General features: G+C 37.4%; 1 protein-coding gene across 2 annotated transcripts; it reads right to left on the bottom strand.

Moving 5' to 3' along the window:
* Positions 1 to 100: 100 nt before the first annotated feature.
* Positions 101 to 14,417, bottom strand: LOC112565326 (bromodomain-containing protein 8-like). 2 transcript variants are annotated; one of them, XM_025240729.1, is made up of 20 exons: positions 14,360 to 14,417; positions 13,392 to 13,485; positions 12,862 to 12,931; positions 12,695 to 12,744; positions 11,322 to 11,441; positions 10,778 to 10,858; positions 10,449 to 10,525; positions 10,057 to 10,172; positions 8,875 to 9,063; positions 8,441 to 8,645; positions 7,829 to 7,939; positions 7,283 to 7,440; positions 6,160 to 6,298; positions 3,512 to 3,567; positions 3,163 to 3,326; positions 2,819 to 2,896; positions 2,583 to 2,651; positions 2,190 to 2,367; positions 1,452 to 1,535; positions 101 to 438 (listed from the first exon to the last, which is right to left on the bottom strand). In XM_025240729.1, the coding sequence occupies exons 1-20, from the start codon at positions 14,391 to 14,393 to the stop codon at positions 346 to 348; spliced, it is 2,166 nt and encodes a 721-aa protein (XP_025096514.1). In that variant the 5' UTR covers positions 14,394 to 14,417; the 3' UTR covers positions 101 to 345. The 2 variants fall into 2 exon arrangements, with proteins under 2 accessions (XP_025096514.1, XP_025096512.1); XM_025240727.1 differs by having other exon boundaries at positions 2,819 to 2,899.
* Positions 14,418 to 14,510: the final 93 nt, after the last annotated feature.

Raw genomic sequence — 14,510 nt, forward strand, 5'->3', positions numbered from 1 at the left:
GTTTATCTGCTATCATGCAAACTCCAAAAACCAAAAAGCTAGAAGAAACTTCTACTGAAATCTCTTATTTCAACAAGATGACATAAGAATATTTTTGATAAAAGTTACAATGGAACTTTTTTTTTTTATTAAAAGACAACACAAACATCTGGTATCCCATTGTTCACACACCATTTTCATTCATCTTCTTCAAATAAGCATAATCATCTGGGGGAAAAAAACCACATGAATGCAAATACCATTCAAACTTCATTTCCACCACCCCTATAGTAGAGAGTGAAAAAGCTGCTGTTAAAATATTCAAGTCCACAATGCAAAACTTGGCATTACAGAAGAGTAATGCTACTATACTTCATCACCACGTGTTTTTCTCTTCTTGGTTTTGCCTCCTTCCTGGGCTTGTTCTACAGAACCTCTTCGTTTCTTCGAGTCTTCCTCCTGTGAATTTACACAGCTCTTTTATTTGCATGCACTTTCTCATAAAAATACCATTCTCGGTAGTAAAATTTATTTTAGTGCTTACAAGATGACATGATTATATGGAGATATCACTAGCTACCTAATTCCAGCTATGCACAACAGGAATGACCAATGGAGAGAACACAACTAACCAACACTTAATCCCTTCCTGCCTGGCTGGTGAGTAGACTTGTTGCCCCAGAGTGATCTACAGAGAAGCTAATGTAGAGTAAATGGGTCAGGTTGTTAGGAACTGCATCCAGATAGAGTGAGACGGCAAGGTCTCTGAAGTAGATCCAAGGCTTGCATTAGATCCTGAAGCCTTGCTGGAATATTGAATACCCTTCTTGGAAATAGGTGAAAAATAACTTCCTGTGAACTGAGCAGGATCAGAGTATGAGGCATAAATCTCCACACTCTAGCTGCCAAGGTAACTAAAACCAAGAAGCAGATCTTCTAGGACAAAAGCTAAAAAGATTCCAAGAGAAAAAAGGCAATCATCAGGTCGGATAAGGAACAAACTGGTAAGGTGATCTCTTCTGGTCCCCATATCCCAGAGCACCAAATGAGTGCCCAGGCTTTTTCATCTTGAAGATTCACAGTAGAAGGTCCACTGCTTTGAAAGTACCAGGCCCTGGCTAGCTTGCCATGTATTAAATACTCTTCACTTGCCCTCATACACCACTAAAGTGGAGCTCACCAGCCAGGAAGAAAGATATAGGAGATGAGTTGGTTGATTTTGTGTTCTTTCCATTCATTGTTCATCCCTGGCCAATGAGGAATAGACAGCTAAAATTTAGTAGCTAGAGGGTGATATCTGCCTATAGTCATGTCGTCTGGTACAGTATGAAGAAGAAATAAGCCTGTCTTTACAGAAAATACTTCAAAACATGCAATCATAGAAATCTAAAATGATTATCCAGAAAAACCTTTATGACATGCTTATCGAAAGCACGCAAACAATTTGACAGGCAGACCTTAAGTTTACAAACCTTGTCTGGTAAATCGGAGCGTCTGGATTGACGAAGCACTTTTGTCTCACTGGACTGCACCATTAACTGTGTACTAACATATTGCTGCACACAAAATTGTAAAAGTAGCACAATGTTCAATTAAATTCTATGTTGTTAAAGATTGGATGAAGGATATATATAATTTGCAGAAATTGTCATTATTACAATTAGCCAAAAATAACTAAGTCATGATTCTAAGCCTCGTCATAATGTTTAGTCAAGCCCCCAAGAAATAACCTAATGCATAGCTGATTATTTTTATCACTATAAATTCCTTGAATGTTACAAAAGATGCTACATGAGTTTGACTGTATTTAATGAATCTGCACTTTGTTGTAACTCCGCTTGGAAACCCCCCAGGTAACCTGCCAGTCCCAAGCCCAGATGAAGGAGAGTTGGGCATGGATCTAGCAACCCCATTCTGTAAAACAATCCCTGCTACAGAAACAACAAATACAAGCACTCTGTTGTCCTCAATATAAACTCACTTCACCAAAATATATGGATTCAAGTGCACATTTGACATCACATGGATTTCCACATAGATGTCATGCTCAAGTAGTACACCTTTGTGTAAATGTTCTTGGCACAGATTATTACAATTTATTTTTCTAAACCCTTACTGCTAGCCAATAATGCCATCTTTTACCTAGTCTCAAACCTTTATAATCCTCAAACCAAAAACTGGAGAGAAAATAAAATAACTCTGAACTGTACCTCAATCTGCTTCATAACATCATCATACATCTCCTTTGCCATCTTGTACACATTGTGATTGGAACTGTTATACATTATGGCATTTGTGAACATAAGCATAATATCACGCTGAAATTCTGCAGTTGTTCTTAATGCCCCACTCTCAATATTTTTCTTGATGGTTGCCAGGTCCATAGGTCTGAAAAACAAAGTATTCTCATAGTAGGAAGATGGATAAACCCGAGTGAAAAATGAAGTTCTTTCATGCTAAAACCATTTTGCGATCATGAGATCCAACAAAATCATCACAATTTCTCACCAAAATAAATGTTCATATTTTGTTCAATAGCAACATTTTTTTTAGAATACTTCCTCTTTTGCGAGAAAAAAAAAGTATTTCGAAATGGCACTTACCTGAGAACAACATTGCCATAACCAGGTGCAATGTCATCGGTAACAGGATGCAGAAAAACATTTGCATTCCTGAAAAGAGATAAAAAGCAAAGAATGTCTTGTAAAAATAAATTATCTATATGTGACCCCCAAAAAAACCACAACATTTCATGGCTGAGTGCATTATATAAAAAATTATTTTAGTGATTAATTACCAGTTTAGTTTGCTTTTATGGGCTACGTGTTCCTATACTTACTTATGGTTGGCAGCTGCTCTCCAAACTAACATTATGGATTTCTTCCATGTCTTGTATGCTTTCTCATCTTCAGTGTCACTGCTGAAAAGAAACATACAGAAAATACAATATCAAACAATTTTTTTGTCAATGCAGTTGTAATAATTCCAAAAGGCTTTGTCTTTGTCTATGTTAGAATATCGCCAAAGCCATCATTAAGCTTGGATCTAAATACCCAAATTGTATTTATTTTAGTAGCAGATAGAGTGATCAAATAAATTTCTGTAGTTTTTATGAACAGGTTGAGATTGCAAATAAAAAGTTATTTCATTGGGGTAAATGTGCAGAAAAGAACAGGTTCTTACATTCCCACGGAGGCAGGACTGTCTGGAACAGACTCTGAAAAAGCAGGCATGACTACAGATGTGGACTGGCTGGTGTGATGGGACAAGACTTCATCACTCTCTCTGCCGGTTTCATCATCTGTCAACTCTGCTTCACTGTGCTTTGAACTGGTATCATCCTTCTCCTATAAAGGCAAAAACTTAATGCCAGGATTTAAAAGACATCATTGAATTTCTAGGTATGCTATGTTAAAGGTGTATTTTCAATAGACTTTGCTAAAATAACAAAGACGTGATGGCAGAGGAAGAAATCAACAATACAATAGAGACCTGAAAACTACATCGAAAAATCTAGTAAAATGAGACTTACTGCCATGCTTTTTCTTGTGACTCTCTGTCCCATCCTTCCACGAAACCTATCTCGACCTAAAAAACAATAAAAAGTTGAATGAACAAAGTTGCATCTTCGTACCGTTTTCACAGAAAGATGTATAACAGCAAGATGGAACCTACTGACAAAGCATGTGACAAACTGAAGATGATTACCCAGATGCTCTTGCACAATCCCCTATAAGAGTTTTATACAATGTGAAAAATTACCAAAATAAATCTAGGTGTAACGTTTTGAGGAGAGTGCCTTACAAATGTATGGGAGCGCGTGTAAACATCTACATGTAAACTTCGCTCGCCGCACTCTTCCACCTTTTCCAACAATAAGGTCCGGCCAACAATTAACACATTTATGATTCTATGATTCAGCTCCACCTCTTATGGGGATGAACGTTGGCGTCCGTTAACAATGTCGCGCTATACTTCGGAGGTCTTAATCCTCAAGCTGCTCTTCTCTCTCTGTCCAAGGACAAGTTAGTTTGCCTAAGTTAACTTTCTCCTCTACCTCTTTTGACCAATCAGGCCATTAGCAACTAGGTAACTAGGTATCTTGGCTAGATATTCTTACCAAAACTTAATATCCCCTTTCCTAGACTTGATCTCTTCAAATCAAGTCTGAAATTCTCAGGAAGTGTGCTTTGGAACGGCCTCCCTCTCCATCTCAAGCAGTTGCACTCCCTGCACTGCTTTCGACGCCATTTATTCAAACATTTATAAGATGAGGCCTCTAGAGATTCCTTCAATTCCAGGTGACCTTGTAAATATATATTCTTAACCATCACCTTGTAAATATCCACCCTTCTTTATGTTTATTCAATTTTTTCTAATGCTTAATTCATTCATTTATTTAGTTAATTTCGTTCCCTGTTAAGGGCGAGGGCTAAATGGAAAAAAGCGCTCAGCTGCTTATTTTACCCCTCGTTAATAAAGAATTGAATTGAATTGTGTGGTTTCGTCCTGTATTTTCTTGGCGTCTCTGAACCTTTTCCGGTAGTCGTCTGCTGTCAGACGAAATCTGTTGAGCAGGGCCTTCTTTAAGACATCATAGTCATTGGCATCATCGTCGTCTAGCCGACTATATACCTCGCGGGCCTTGCCTTTCAACAGTCCTCCTAAACGTGGCGCCCACTGATCTTGAGGTTACCTCTGTACTTTTGCAGATCTTTCGAACTTCCGTAGATAGGCTTCTAGGTCGTCGCGATCTTCAAACTATGGGAGCTTGATTTTCAGCTCTTGCTGATGTCCGGAACTAGAGCGTGACGGGTTTGCTGCATTTTCATTTGTATCGCCATGCATTTGGATGCGCAGCCTCTTCAGCTCAAATTCTCTTTCTGCCTGCCGTTCTTCTGCCTCGGCTGCAACCTGGTGTCGGCGCTCTTCCGCCTCAGCCTGGAACCTGCGCTCTTCCGCCTCAGCCTGGAACCTGCGCTCTTCTGCCTCAGACTGGAACCTGCGCTCTTCTGCCTGAAGCCTGCGCTCTTCTTTAATGTAGTTTACAAGCTCGACACCTTTGAGACCGAGAGCCTCCCCTTCAGCCTTTGAGCGGGCGAACGTGGTGGTCTACTTCCTCCTCGTCAACGTTATCTGGAAATCTGCCACTCCTTGGCATGTTTATTTATAGCAGGAGAAAATATTGGGAAGAATCAGAGGTTGACGCTACGCTGCGATGTGATAACTGCACTATTAAAAAAAAAAAAAAATTAGCGGTATCACGTGTATACCCTTTTACACTCCGCTAAAAATGCTGGTTCTCACACAGAACCGAAATTGAGGGTCATAAACTCTACTGGCCCAATAGCACTACCTGACAACAATATACAGGTTGCTCACGATTGCCCCTCTCAAATCTATTAGGCTAAAGTGCTGCAACCCAACTGGACTAATGTCGTGGACTAACTTCTCCACACCTAGTACTCGCCCTTTGCTGAACCTGATGCACTCTCACTACTCAGTGAAGCAGATTTCAGCCACAATTCGACAATAGCTACCTGGCAAAATTAGTCCCACTAAAATGCCCTATTAACCGAATTCACTGTCGCGCTATACTTCGGAGGTCTTACTCCTCAAGCTGCTCTTCTCTCTGTCCAGGGCAACGTTAGTTTGCCTAATTTAACTTTCTCCTCTACCTCTTTTGACCAATCAGGCCATTAGCAACTTGGTAACTAAGACGATTGCTTAGCGATTCTTCGTGGGGTCCATGCCGACCAATCATAATCTCTGTGCCGTGTAGTCGGCACGGCTCCACCTCAATTGGCTGCAGTCGCCGTAGTTACGCCTATGACAACTTTCCCTACGTCAAAACACATCGAATGACGTGAAATAATCCGCGTGGGGATTGCGTCAGCATTCGCGTGACTGCTCTCCCCTGGTACCACAGACATCAAACAATTAGAATAGAAAAAATAACATTCGCTTTGAATCGCGAATCATTACACTAGACAGCAAGTAATTCCAACTTAACTCTAAGATCACAATCAGCAATTTACCCTATGGGTCTTTCAGAATGATGATTACGTTACAGTAAAACCGAAAAAAGGAAATCAGTCATAAAATCTTTCATGAGAGTAAAATTCAACTGGGAACCACCATTTGTTCACTGATGTATCGTTACTGAGCTACTAATTTTACCTCGTGAGCCCCGGCCACGAGTATCGCTAACACTTGACAGCACACTACTAGCAGGTGAAGCTGGCTCTTCTTTGATGGAAATCTCACTGTCAACGTTGTTGAAACTAGCTTCTATACCACTTTCACCTTCATCCTGAGACTGCAAAATTGGTGGGAAAAAAATGAGTGGCATTAGTTCATCTTACAAACTATTATAATAGAACAGGTTATTAAGATATACAGTAATCCCTTGTTTATCGCGGGAGATCCGTTCCTGAACCACCCGCGATAACCGAAAATCAGCAAAATAGACACAGTATATTTATGTATTTATACACTATATTAAGGCTTTATAAACCCTCCCCCATACTTTTGCGCTACATAAACCTTTCCCATTTCCTTAATAGCCATTCCCATACTGTTCTGCTCAGTATTGTACCTTTACAGTAAATAAATGAACACATAATATGTACTGTACTGTAGAGTAATACAGTACCTGTAATAGAAAGAAAAACGAAAAAGTACACAATGCGCCACTGTACATACAACGCAGCACTCTCTGGTTGGTCGCTTCTCTAGCAACCAAGCAATCATGTGTTGTTTACAATTGTGAGTAGGCGCATAGCGTCCCAGGCAAGCAATGCTGGTTCTCATTTCAGAGTGAATACATGCACTATTTACTGTAATTCATATGAATTTTATTATTTATAATATTTCTTTATTGTTAGAATTAATATTAGTAATATATTTTTATACACTTTGGGCTTTTTTCATCTAAAAATTAATATAAAAAAAAAAATTTCCACTCATCGAAGTTCGCAGATAATTCGCGGAGAAGCATAGATTCCGCGAATCATTTTTCCCATTAATTTCTTATAAAAACCCGCGAAATAGTGAAGCCGCGAAACGTGAGGCCCGAAGTTGCGAGGGATTACTGTAGATATAAAAGAAACATTGCATCCTAGGTGTTCTTTTAAATTTCCCTTTTTCACTGGAAATTTGTTTCAATCATTTCTGCACCTTCACCTCATAAACTCTAAAAATGCCAGAATATAGGCAAAACATTACATATAAGGTAGAGAAATGCAAAAGTCACAAGCAAGCATACAAAGCCTTTCACTCACTGGCATTGATTTCTCCTTACCTCCACCTCTCCATCAGTTGTTTGTTCTAGTTTAGGCTCTTCAGAATCTTTATCATCAGTTTCTTCCCCCTTTATTTCAGATGCCACTCCTGGTTTCAGGTCAATAGTGCTCTCACTTGATGCAGCACTCTCTTGGCTAACCAGCTCATCCTTGATCTCTGATGCCACAGAGAAAAGCAAAAACTTGAAGCACAGATATATCCAACCTCAGCAACCAGTTTATGCTCTGGTATAAACCTTGAAGCTATGAAAAACAACACAATTATAAGGAGGAAGCCTTGAGAGATTTTTTTTATGCTTCTGAGCAATCAGATATTCTTGATTTATGCGGATGTTACTTAATTTTACAGAATTTGATGTTTATATTGGCAAATGTTATTTGATAAATCTGCAACTTTTAGCTTTAACAAAACTCCTCACTTCATGACACAAACTAACACTTAAATGCATATTATACAGCCCTGCGTGAACACCCTATCCAAATAACTTTGGAGCATATGCTAGGAAAGAGAGAGCTAGTAATGGCCTTTTCCAACAAAGACTTACCTTGCTTTGCCCTGACTTCTAACTCTTGGTCTTTTTCTGGGCTTGATTTTTCTTCAGTTTCCATGGTTGTGCTAGGTTCCAAAGGCTCATTCTGTGACACCTCTATTTTTACTTAAAAATGGAGGGACAGAGAAAGCAGCGAACATGATGGCCTGTGTTTAAGCATTTGACTACTGTTTATAAGCATTACCCAACAAAACCATTCATGTAATCCATCAGATTATATTGCAGATCTAGTTTCAGTTTTCAATTTTGGCTGTACCAAAATAAATTTCTAATTGCAAGTTTCATGAAGGTTTGGTGCCTATTGTTTGAAAGCACTAGCTAACAAGGGAAGACATTTGAATATGAATGCAAGTAAAGTCTCATATCCCTCTAGATCTTTGCTACTGCAAGAAACACCTGAGTTTCTGCTCAAAGACATCTGATGGCAAAAACATCACCAGCAACACAAAACTTGTCCTGCAGCTATGAACATCACTAGCTGATTTGTAACAAAGGTCCATACTGCATATAGATGCCCCAACATTCCCAAGTCTGCTTCTTCTAAAAAAAAACTTTATACTGATGACTGCCAACTATAATTAATAACCTCTTCAGTATGTGCATTACCACTGATCACTGCTTCTGGTTCAGATTCTTCAGCTTCTTTTGGTAAAGGTTGCTGCTGGATCACTGGTGCATCAGAATCAGCAGATGATGAGTCTCTGATTGATGTGTCTTGTTCATCAGCTTGGTCTGTAGCATACTCTGTCCCTGCTATGGACTGCTGGTCCTGCTGTTGTTGCTGTTCTTGTTTAAGATTTTGTTCTTGCTCCTGTTCAGAAGACATGACACATAACTTTAATAATGATACAGTAAGAAGATGCCAATGCAAATATTCAAGATAATGAATGTCCACTGCTGTAATCTACTCTCAAGATTTTGGCATAAACCAGCAAATGAACACATTTCCACAGTAAGGATTGTTTTAGAAGCTTTTAACTTACAACCACATAAAGAAATTGAATATGTTTCTGCATACAATAGTATGCATGCTCAATGACCTGTTTAATCCGTGTCAAACTGTATGGTGAGTTATGTCGACTCTTCAAAAGTTGAGATAATAATGGGGAAGGTGGTGGATTGGTGCGAACAGTAGGAGTCTCTGAAACTGGAGTTGAAATGCTGGTGACTGTGGTAGATGAGATAGCAGGAACTGATGGTGCTATCTGCGAGTTTTCTTCATCTGTGAGCTAAGCAGAATAAAAACCAGAAACATTCTTACTATTTATAATGATACATTATTAAACAGTTAGTTTAGTAAGTTAATTCCTTGTTACTCCTTGAGGAGCAAAGGGCCGCAATGATACCTCACCAGTGAACCCAGTTTTAGAAGTCATTGTCTGCTCCACCATCCCTGTTGACAATGCTCCCCAAATACACAAAGTGATCTATTTCCAGGATGTTCTCTCCCTGAAGTTGATTGGAAGTTCCTGCTTGTTGTTGATTCTCATTACTTCTGTCTTCTTTCTGTTGACCTTTAAGCCAGTCTTCTCTGCTTCCCTTGCTAACTTACTTAGTTTGGTTTGTGCATCTTGTTGCCAATGATAGGAGACTAATGTCATCTGCAAAATCCAGGTTCTGTTTGGTGAAGCTCCACTTGAGACCGGTGTTTTTGTCTTGGGTTGTCTTAGGCATAATCCAGTCTATGACCATCAGGAAGATTGTCTTAACCCAGTCTTCATTACGAAAGGCTCAGTGAGTTTGTCATTGTGGATAACTTGGAAGGACGAATCTTCGTACAACGCTTGGATAATGTTTATGAGCTTAGGTGGAATGCCATAGTGGATCAACAGCCTCCAGATGATGTCCCTGTCTACACTGTTTCTCAAAATCCAGAAAAGCTATATAGAGGGAGATATCACTCTCAATAGACTGCTCCATGATGATACAAAGATTAAACACTTACTTAGATATTATTTCTAAGGTCCATAAATGTAATAATGAAAATCAAATGATGGATTAGCTAAACTTGAAAATGAAAATTCCACATTAAGATATGCATAATTTACTTCTTGCATGCAAAAGGAATTTGTGCCCAAAGACGTCAACAATTAGCATGATTGTTTCAGTCAATTAACTACAATTATGTCCATTAAGGTCTCTAATATATAGCATGGATGTTCTGTTTCAATGAGTTCATTTTGCATTTTGCTAAAGAGCAACTGAACTAAAGATTAACATACTGCAGAAACATCAATATTTTCTCCAACAGAATCCTGAGTGCTGTCATCTGGCTCTGACACATTGCTTTGAGACCCACCAGATGTAGATCTGATCCCTTTGCTGCGCTGGCTCTGAGCTGCACAAAGATTTTACCGAAAAAGTTTTGAGGTCATCTAGTGTAATTGCATGCATGATATATGAATTCAAGAAGGCACGAATACACAAAAATTACTTACAAAATGACTATCTGTTGCCCTTGGATACTTTTCGTAATTTCATCTTGTATGAATATTGATAATGATTATTTGACAAGCACAGAAGGAAAATAACTGGATGAAAATGTGCATGAGAAAAAAAAAAATCTTAAATGCCAGTCTGCAGCTGTGGAAATGTTGCAAGTTTTAAAACTCACCAACTGCCCTTGCAGCATATAATTCCTTAAGTTTTCTCTCCTCCTCTTTTTTGGCTTCATCTTCTGCTTTCTTTTCACTGCACATTAACAAGATGTAGTCTGAAACTCAAAATTGCACATTTCGTTCACCCTTACCACAAACTGTCCAAAGAAAGCAAATAAGAATTTAGCTGTAGGTGACAGCTGAATAAACTGTATTAATAGAAATATACAGAAAAAAACTTATTAGAGGCTATCTCTTTATTGGTTCACCCAAAACCAACTAATATTTCTTTTTGTTATTAAGCACAAGACCACATTTATTACACATTTCAAAATTTTCTGCTTACTTTTGAGCTTGCTCTAATTTTTCACCAATCTGTTCATCCCACTGACCAGAATAAAGAGAATCAATGTCTCGTTTTAGTTTCCTGAAGCAAAAAGAAAAAAGTTTAGAAGCCCACATAAAGTTTGACTAAATCAGTGTAAGTAACAAGTGAAAGCGAAAATTACAAAAAATAAATAAAATTGTTCCTGCTACAAAGCCACTAATAGAGTTTGCACTCTCATGATTTCAAGTCAAATAACACTATTAACTTGACAGCCTTGATTTTAAGAAAAATAGTTATGTCTCTTGTTTTTAGACAAGGATAAGTATATCTTAGTTTCCTATTTGCTGACCATCGTCTTACAACATTAGTGAATCTAGAATATCACTTTATCAGAGAAAAAAAAAATTACCATTTCCACCTTTAAAATACATGGCCTATATAAATCTGGTATTATATGTTGTGCAAAAATATCAAACACATCACGAAAAGCCATTTTTTGGAGGGTTGCCTGTAAATGATAATCTGAATAATCTAATGGCCGTAACAACATTCAAGAACATACTTGTATCTCTGCTGAGATTCCACCACTTGTTTTTTCAGCTCCTCAATCCTCTCTATAGTCAGTTTTACCACTATTTGTTTTGCTGGGATTTCCACTTCCCCTCGATCTCCACGCTTTCTCCTGCAGTTTAAAATATTGTTTTCCATGCACACAAAATGCTAAAAACTAACAGTGTTGTAATACAGTGGAACCTCGGTTAGCGAACGCCTCAGATAGCGAATATTTCGGATAACGAACAAAAATTTCGTTAAAAGTTTGTCTCAGATAGCGAACAAAATTTCGGATAACGAGCAGCCACGTAAACCACACGTGACCGACCAGCATGTCATTATTCGCGCTCGAGACACAGTTACGATCAGTCGTTCCTTATCTATGCGCATCCTTCTTATTTAGTGATTTTTGTGGTTTATTTTAATAAGATAATCCACAATAATGGCTCCAAAGAAGATTAAGAGCAATTAATAGTAGTAAGGTAATGACAAGGAAGCGGCCAACAAATGAATTGAAAAAGGAAATGATTTCAAAGTATGAAGGTGGCATGCGTCTGTCGGATATGTGATGTCGTATTACCGAAGAGTTATACAAAAAAGGCAGAAGCAACAGACACTGGACAAGTTTTTTCCTTTAACCTCAAAGCGACAGAAAAAGGAAGTTATCCCCGATTTTATAATGTCACGTGCTCATGGAGGGGGAATCAAAGCAGTAATTCCATCCCTTCCTCCCTATACCTGCTTCCAACCACGCCGTCAAAACGGCAAGTTTTCTGATGTTTAAATGCTTTCGTTAATGTTTTTATGTTTATTTAACTCCATTTATATTGCATTATAACTGTTCTCATTAAAACAAATACCTATATAGCCTGTAACTTTCAAATATTAGCGAGTCAACAGGGGCTGGGAACCAATTAAATCTATTTCCTTTATTTCTTATGGAAAAAATTGTTTCGGATAATGAACATTTCGGATAACGAAGAGCTTTCCAGAACGGATTAAGTTCGTTAACCGAGGTTCCACTGTATTGACTTTTCTCTCATCAGCTCATACTTCTACCCATGTACCTAATACTAAGTACAATAAAGAAGTCTCTCAAGCATGATAGCAACCTTAAATTGAAATGAATTTGTGTACAAACCATACAATGCATGCTTTTTCCAACAAGTACCAGAGCTGAAAATATTTAAGAGCAGCAGCACTGTGTAAATAAGCTTGAAAATGAATGAACAAGTGATCAGATAAAAATATTGTTAAGAGTTCATCTGAGCTGATAGTTATGTTTTTTCTTTCATTCCAAAGGAAGCCATGGTGAAATAATGTTTTTCTGACTAAAGCTGCTTATTTAAAGATGAACCTTCCTGTTGAATTAAAAATACTTACTTTGGCGTCTCCACTTTCTCAAGGAGATTTGAATATTGCGTGGCACAATTCTGCAAAAAAAGAAAAAGAAAAATATAACATATTTTTTTATTCCCACCCACACTCACCCACTCACAAAAACTATTCCTGTTAATTTCTTTCCTACAGGCTAACTGTACATTACTTACCCGTGGCTGGAACCAGTCAGGTGGTCTATGATGTTCTCCATAGGGTTTGATGGCTCGACTCACAGACACCCTAAAATTATATTTAAAAAAAAAAAAAGAAGGAAAAGACAGCTTCTAGATTGTTGCATAGTAATATTAAAGTGGAATGAACATTATTTTTTTTACTGAAGGTTACATTCTGCTTGATTTTAGGACATGAAATATGTAGTTATTATCAAGTATTTACTATCTGCCACGCATCCTCTCTTATTATGTGCTCCTGACAATACAAATACCCATGATTATTATTTAACAAGCATAAAGTTGAAAAAAAACACCCCTCTTTAAAACGAAGTATGACAAAGAGAAAGGTGAGTGAAGTAGCATGTTTGGCTTCATGAAAAATAATGACATATATAGGCTATCTTCTTTTTCATTGAGGCGTACATTATGAATACTACCTTTGTAATGAGACTGTTTGAATGACACAAAGTTATAGGTCTCTACTTTGCGCACTAAAAAGTAGCTAACAGCACTGTACTTTGACTTACCAATTTTGATCTCCACTGCGCATTACTGAACAACCAAGGGCAAGTTTCTCTCTGGTTGACCAGTTGTCTAAAATTCCTCCCTTTACCTTCATTTCTGTGTAGAAAATGAGACTGCTACATAAGTTTAGGAAAATAATTTTAATAATATAATTAACGATTACGCTAAATTTTATATCTCCTTAACTTGCTAAATTTGTATGATTCATCATTTGTCAATATGAGTCTGTGCATGAACACTTTTCAATCAACTATTCACTGTTCCCCATGAGGAAATAAAAATAAAACAGAATGGCAATAATGCAACGCAGAGCTAATAAGAAAGTGCAATATCTTTTTTTCAAAAAATACAATGTCCATTATGTCCAAGTAAAAAAAAAAATAAAAATCAAATATAAGCAAAAGCTACGAAGACAGCCATAAGATAACTATTACTTATCAAACACTTTGCTTTTATGTATCCCTGTGTGTATATAGGTAAGATACAAATGAAGGTCCGTGGTGCATAGGTTAGGGGTGAACGGAATAATAAGCTTGGTTATGCAAGTATTAATATTAAGTACAATTTAAAGTACGTTTTTAAAAAGTCATAGGTGTTGAAAATTCCAATATGTATATTACTCCAGCGGGGCTGACTTGTCAAAATCAATAATTGTTATTAACATTATTAGTTCAATACTTGATCAACTTGATGACATCTTGCGATATTTCCAAAAGTTCACGAATATTACAAAATAAACCTTTCCATTTCACCTCAATTTGGTTCAGAAAGGGATTTTAAAAATTGTTTTGCATTTGACACAACTGGGTGAAAACAAAGTTCTAAGTAACATTTTTTATTTCACGGTTATTTTTCCACAAATCCAGATTCAAATCGAGAATCGAAATAAAATCATACTAGAAGTATGGAAAGTTTACAATATTATATTACGACATCAAAAGATAATCAACTAGAACACATTTGTTCCTACTTGGTTGATTCGTGAGCGCCGCCATATCTCCCATTTAATACTTTTAGTTTCGCAGTTTTTGTTTTACTGTTTAGAAATAACTTCTCTCAATAAGAAATAAGAAATAAGTCAGCAAACTCTTTTTATTGTAATTGAAATTAAAAATTAAAAT

This window comes from Pomacea canaliculata, linkage group LG5, assembly GCF_003073045.1.
Source record: "Pomacea canaliculata isolate SZHN2017 linkage group LG5, ASM307304v1, whole genome shotgun sequence".
Lineage (NCBI taxonomy): Eukaryota > Metazoa > Mollusca > Gastropoda > Architaenioglossa > Ampullariidae > Pomacea > Pomacea canaliculata.

Coding starts and splice junctions, on each gene's coding strand:
- LOC112565326 (XM_025240727.1), bottom strand. CDS start 14,393: ATGGGAGATATGGCGGCGCTCACGAATCAACCAA. Junction 12,745..12,861: donor CTGACTGGTTCCAGCCACGG/GTAAGTAATGTA, acceptor CTTTTTTTGCAG/AATTGTGCCACGCAATATTC. Junction 11,442..12,694: donor GAGAAAGTGGAGACGCCAAA/GTAAGTATTTTT, acceptor TTTAAACTGCAG/GAGAAAGCGTGGAGATCGAG.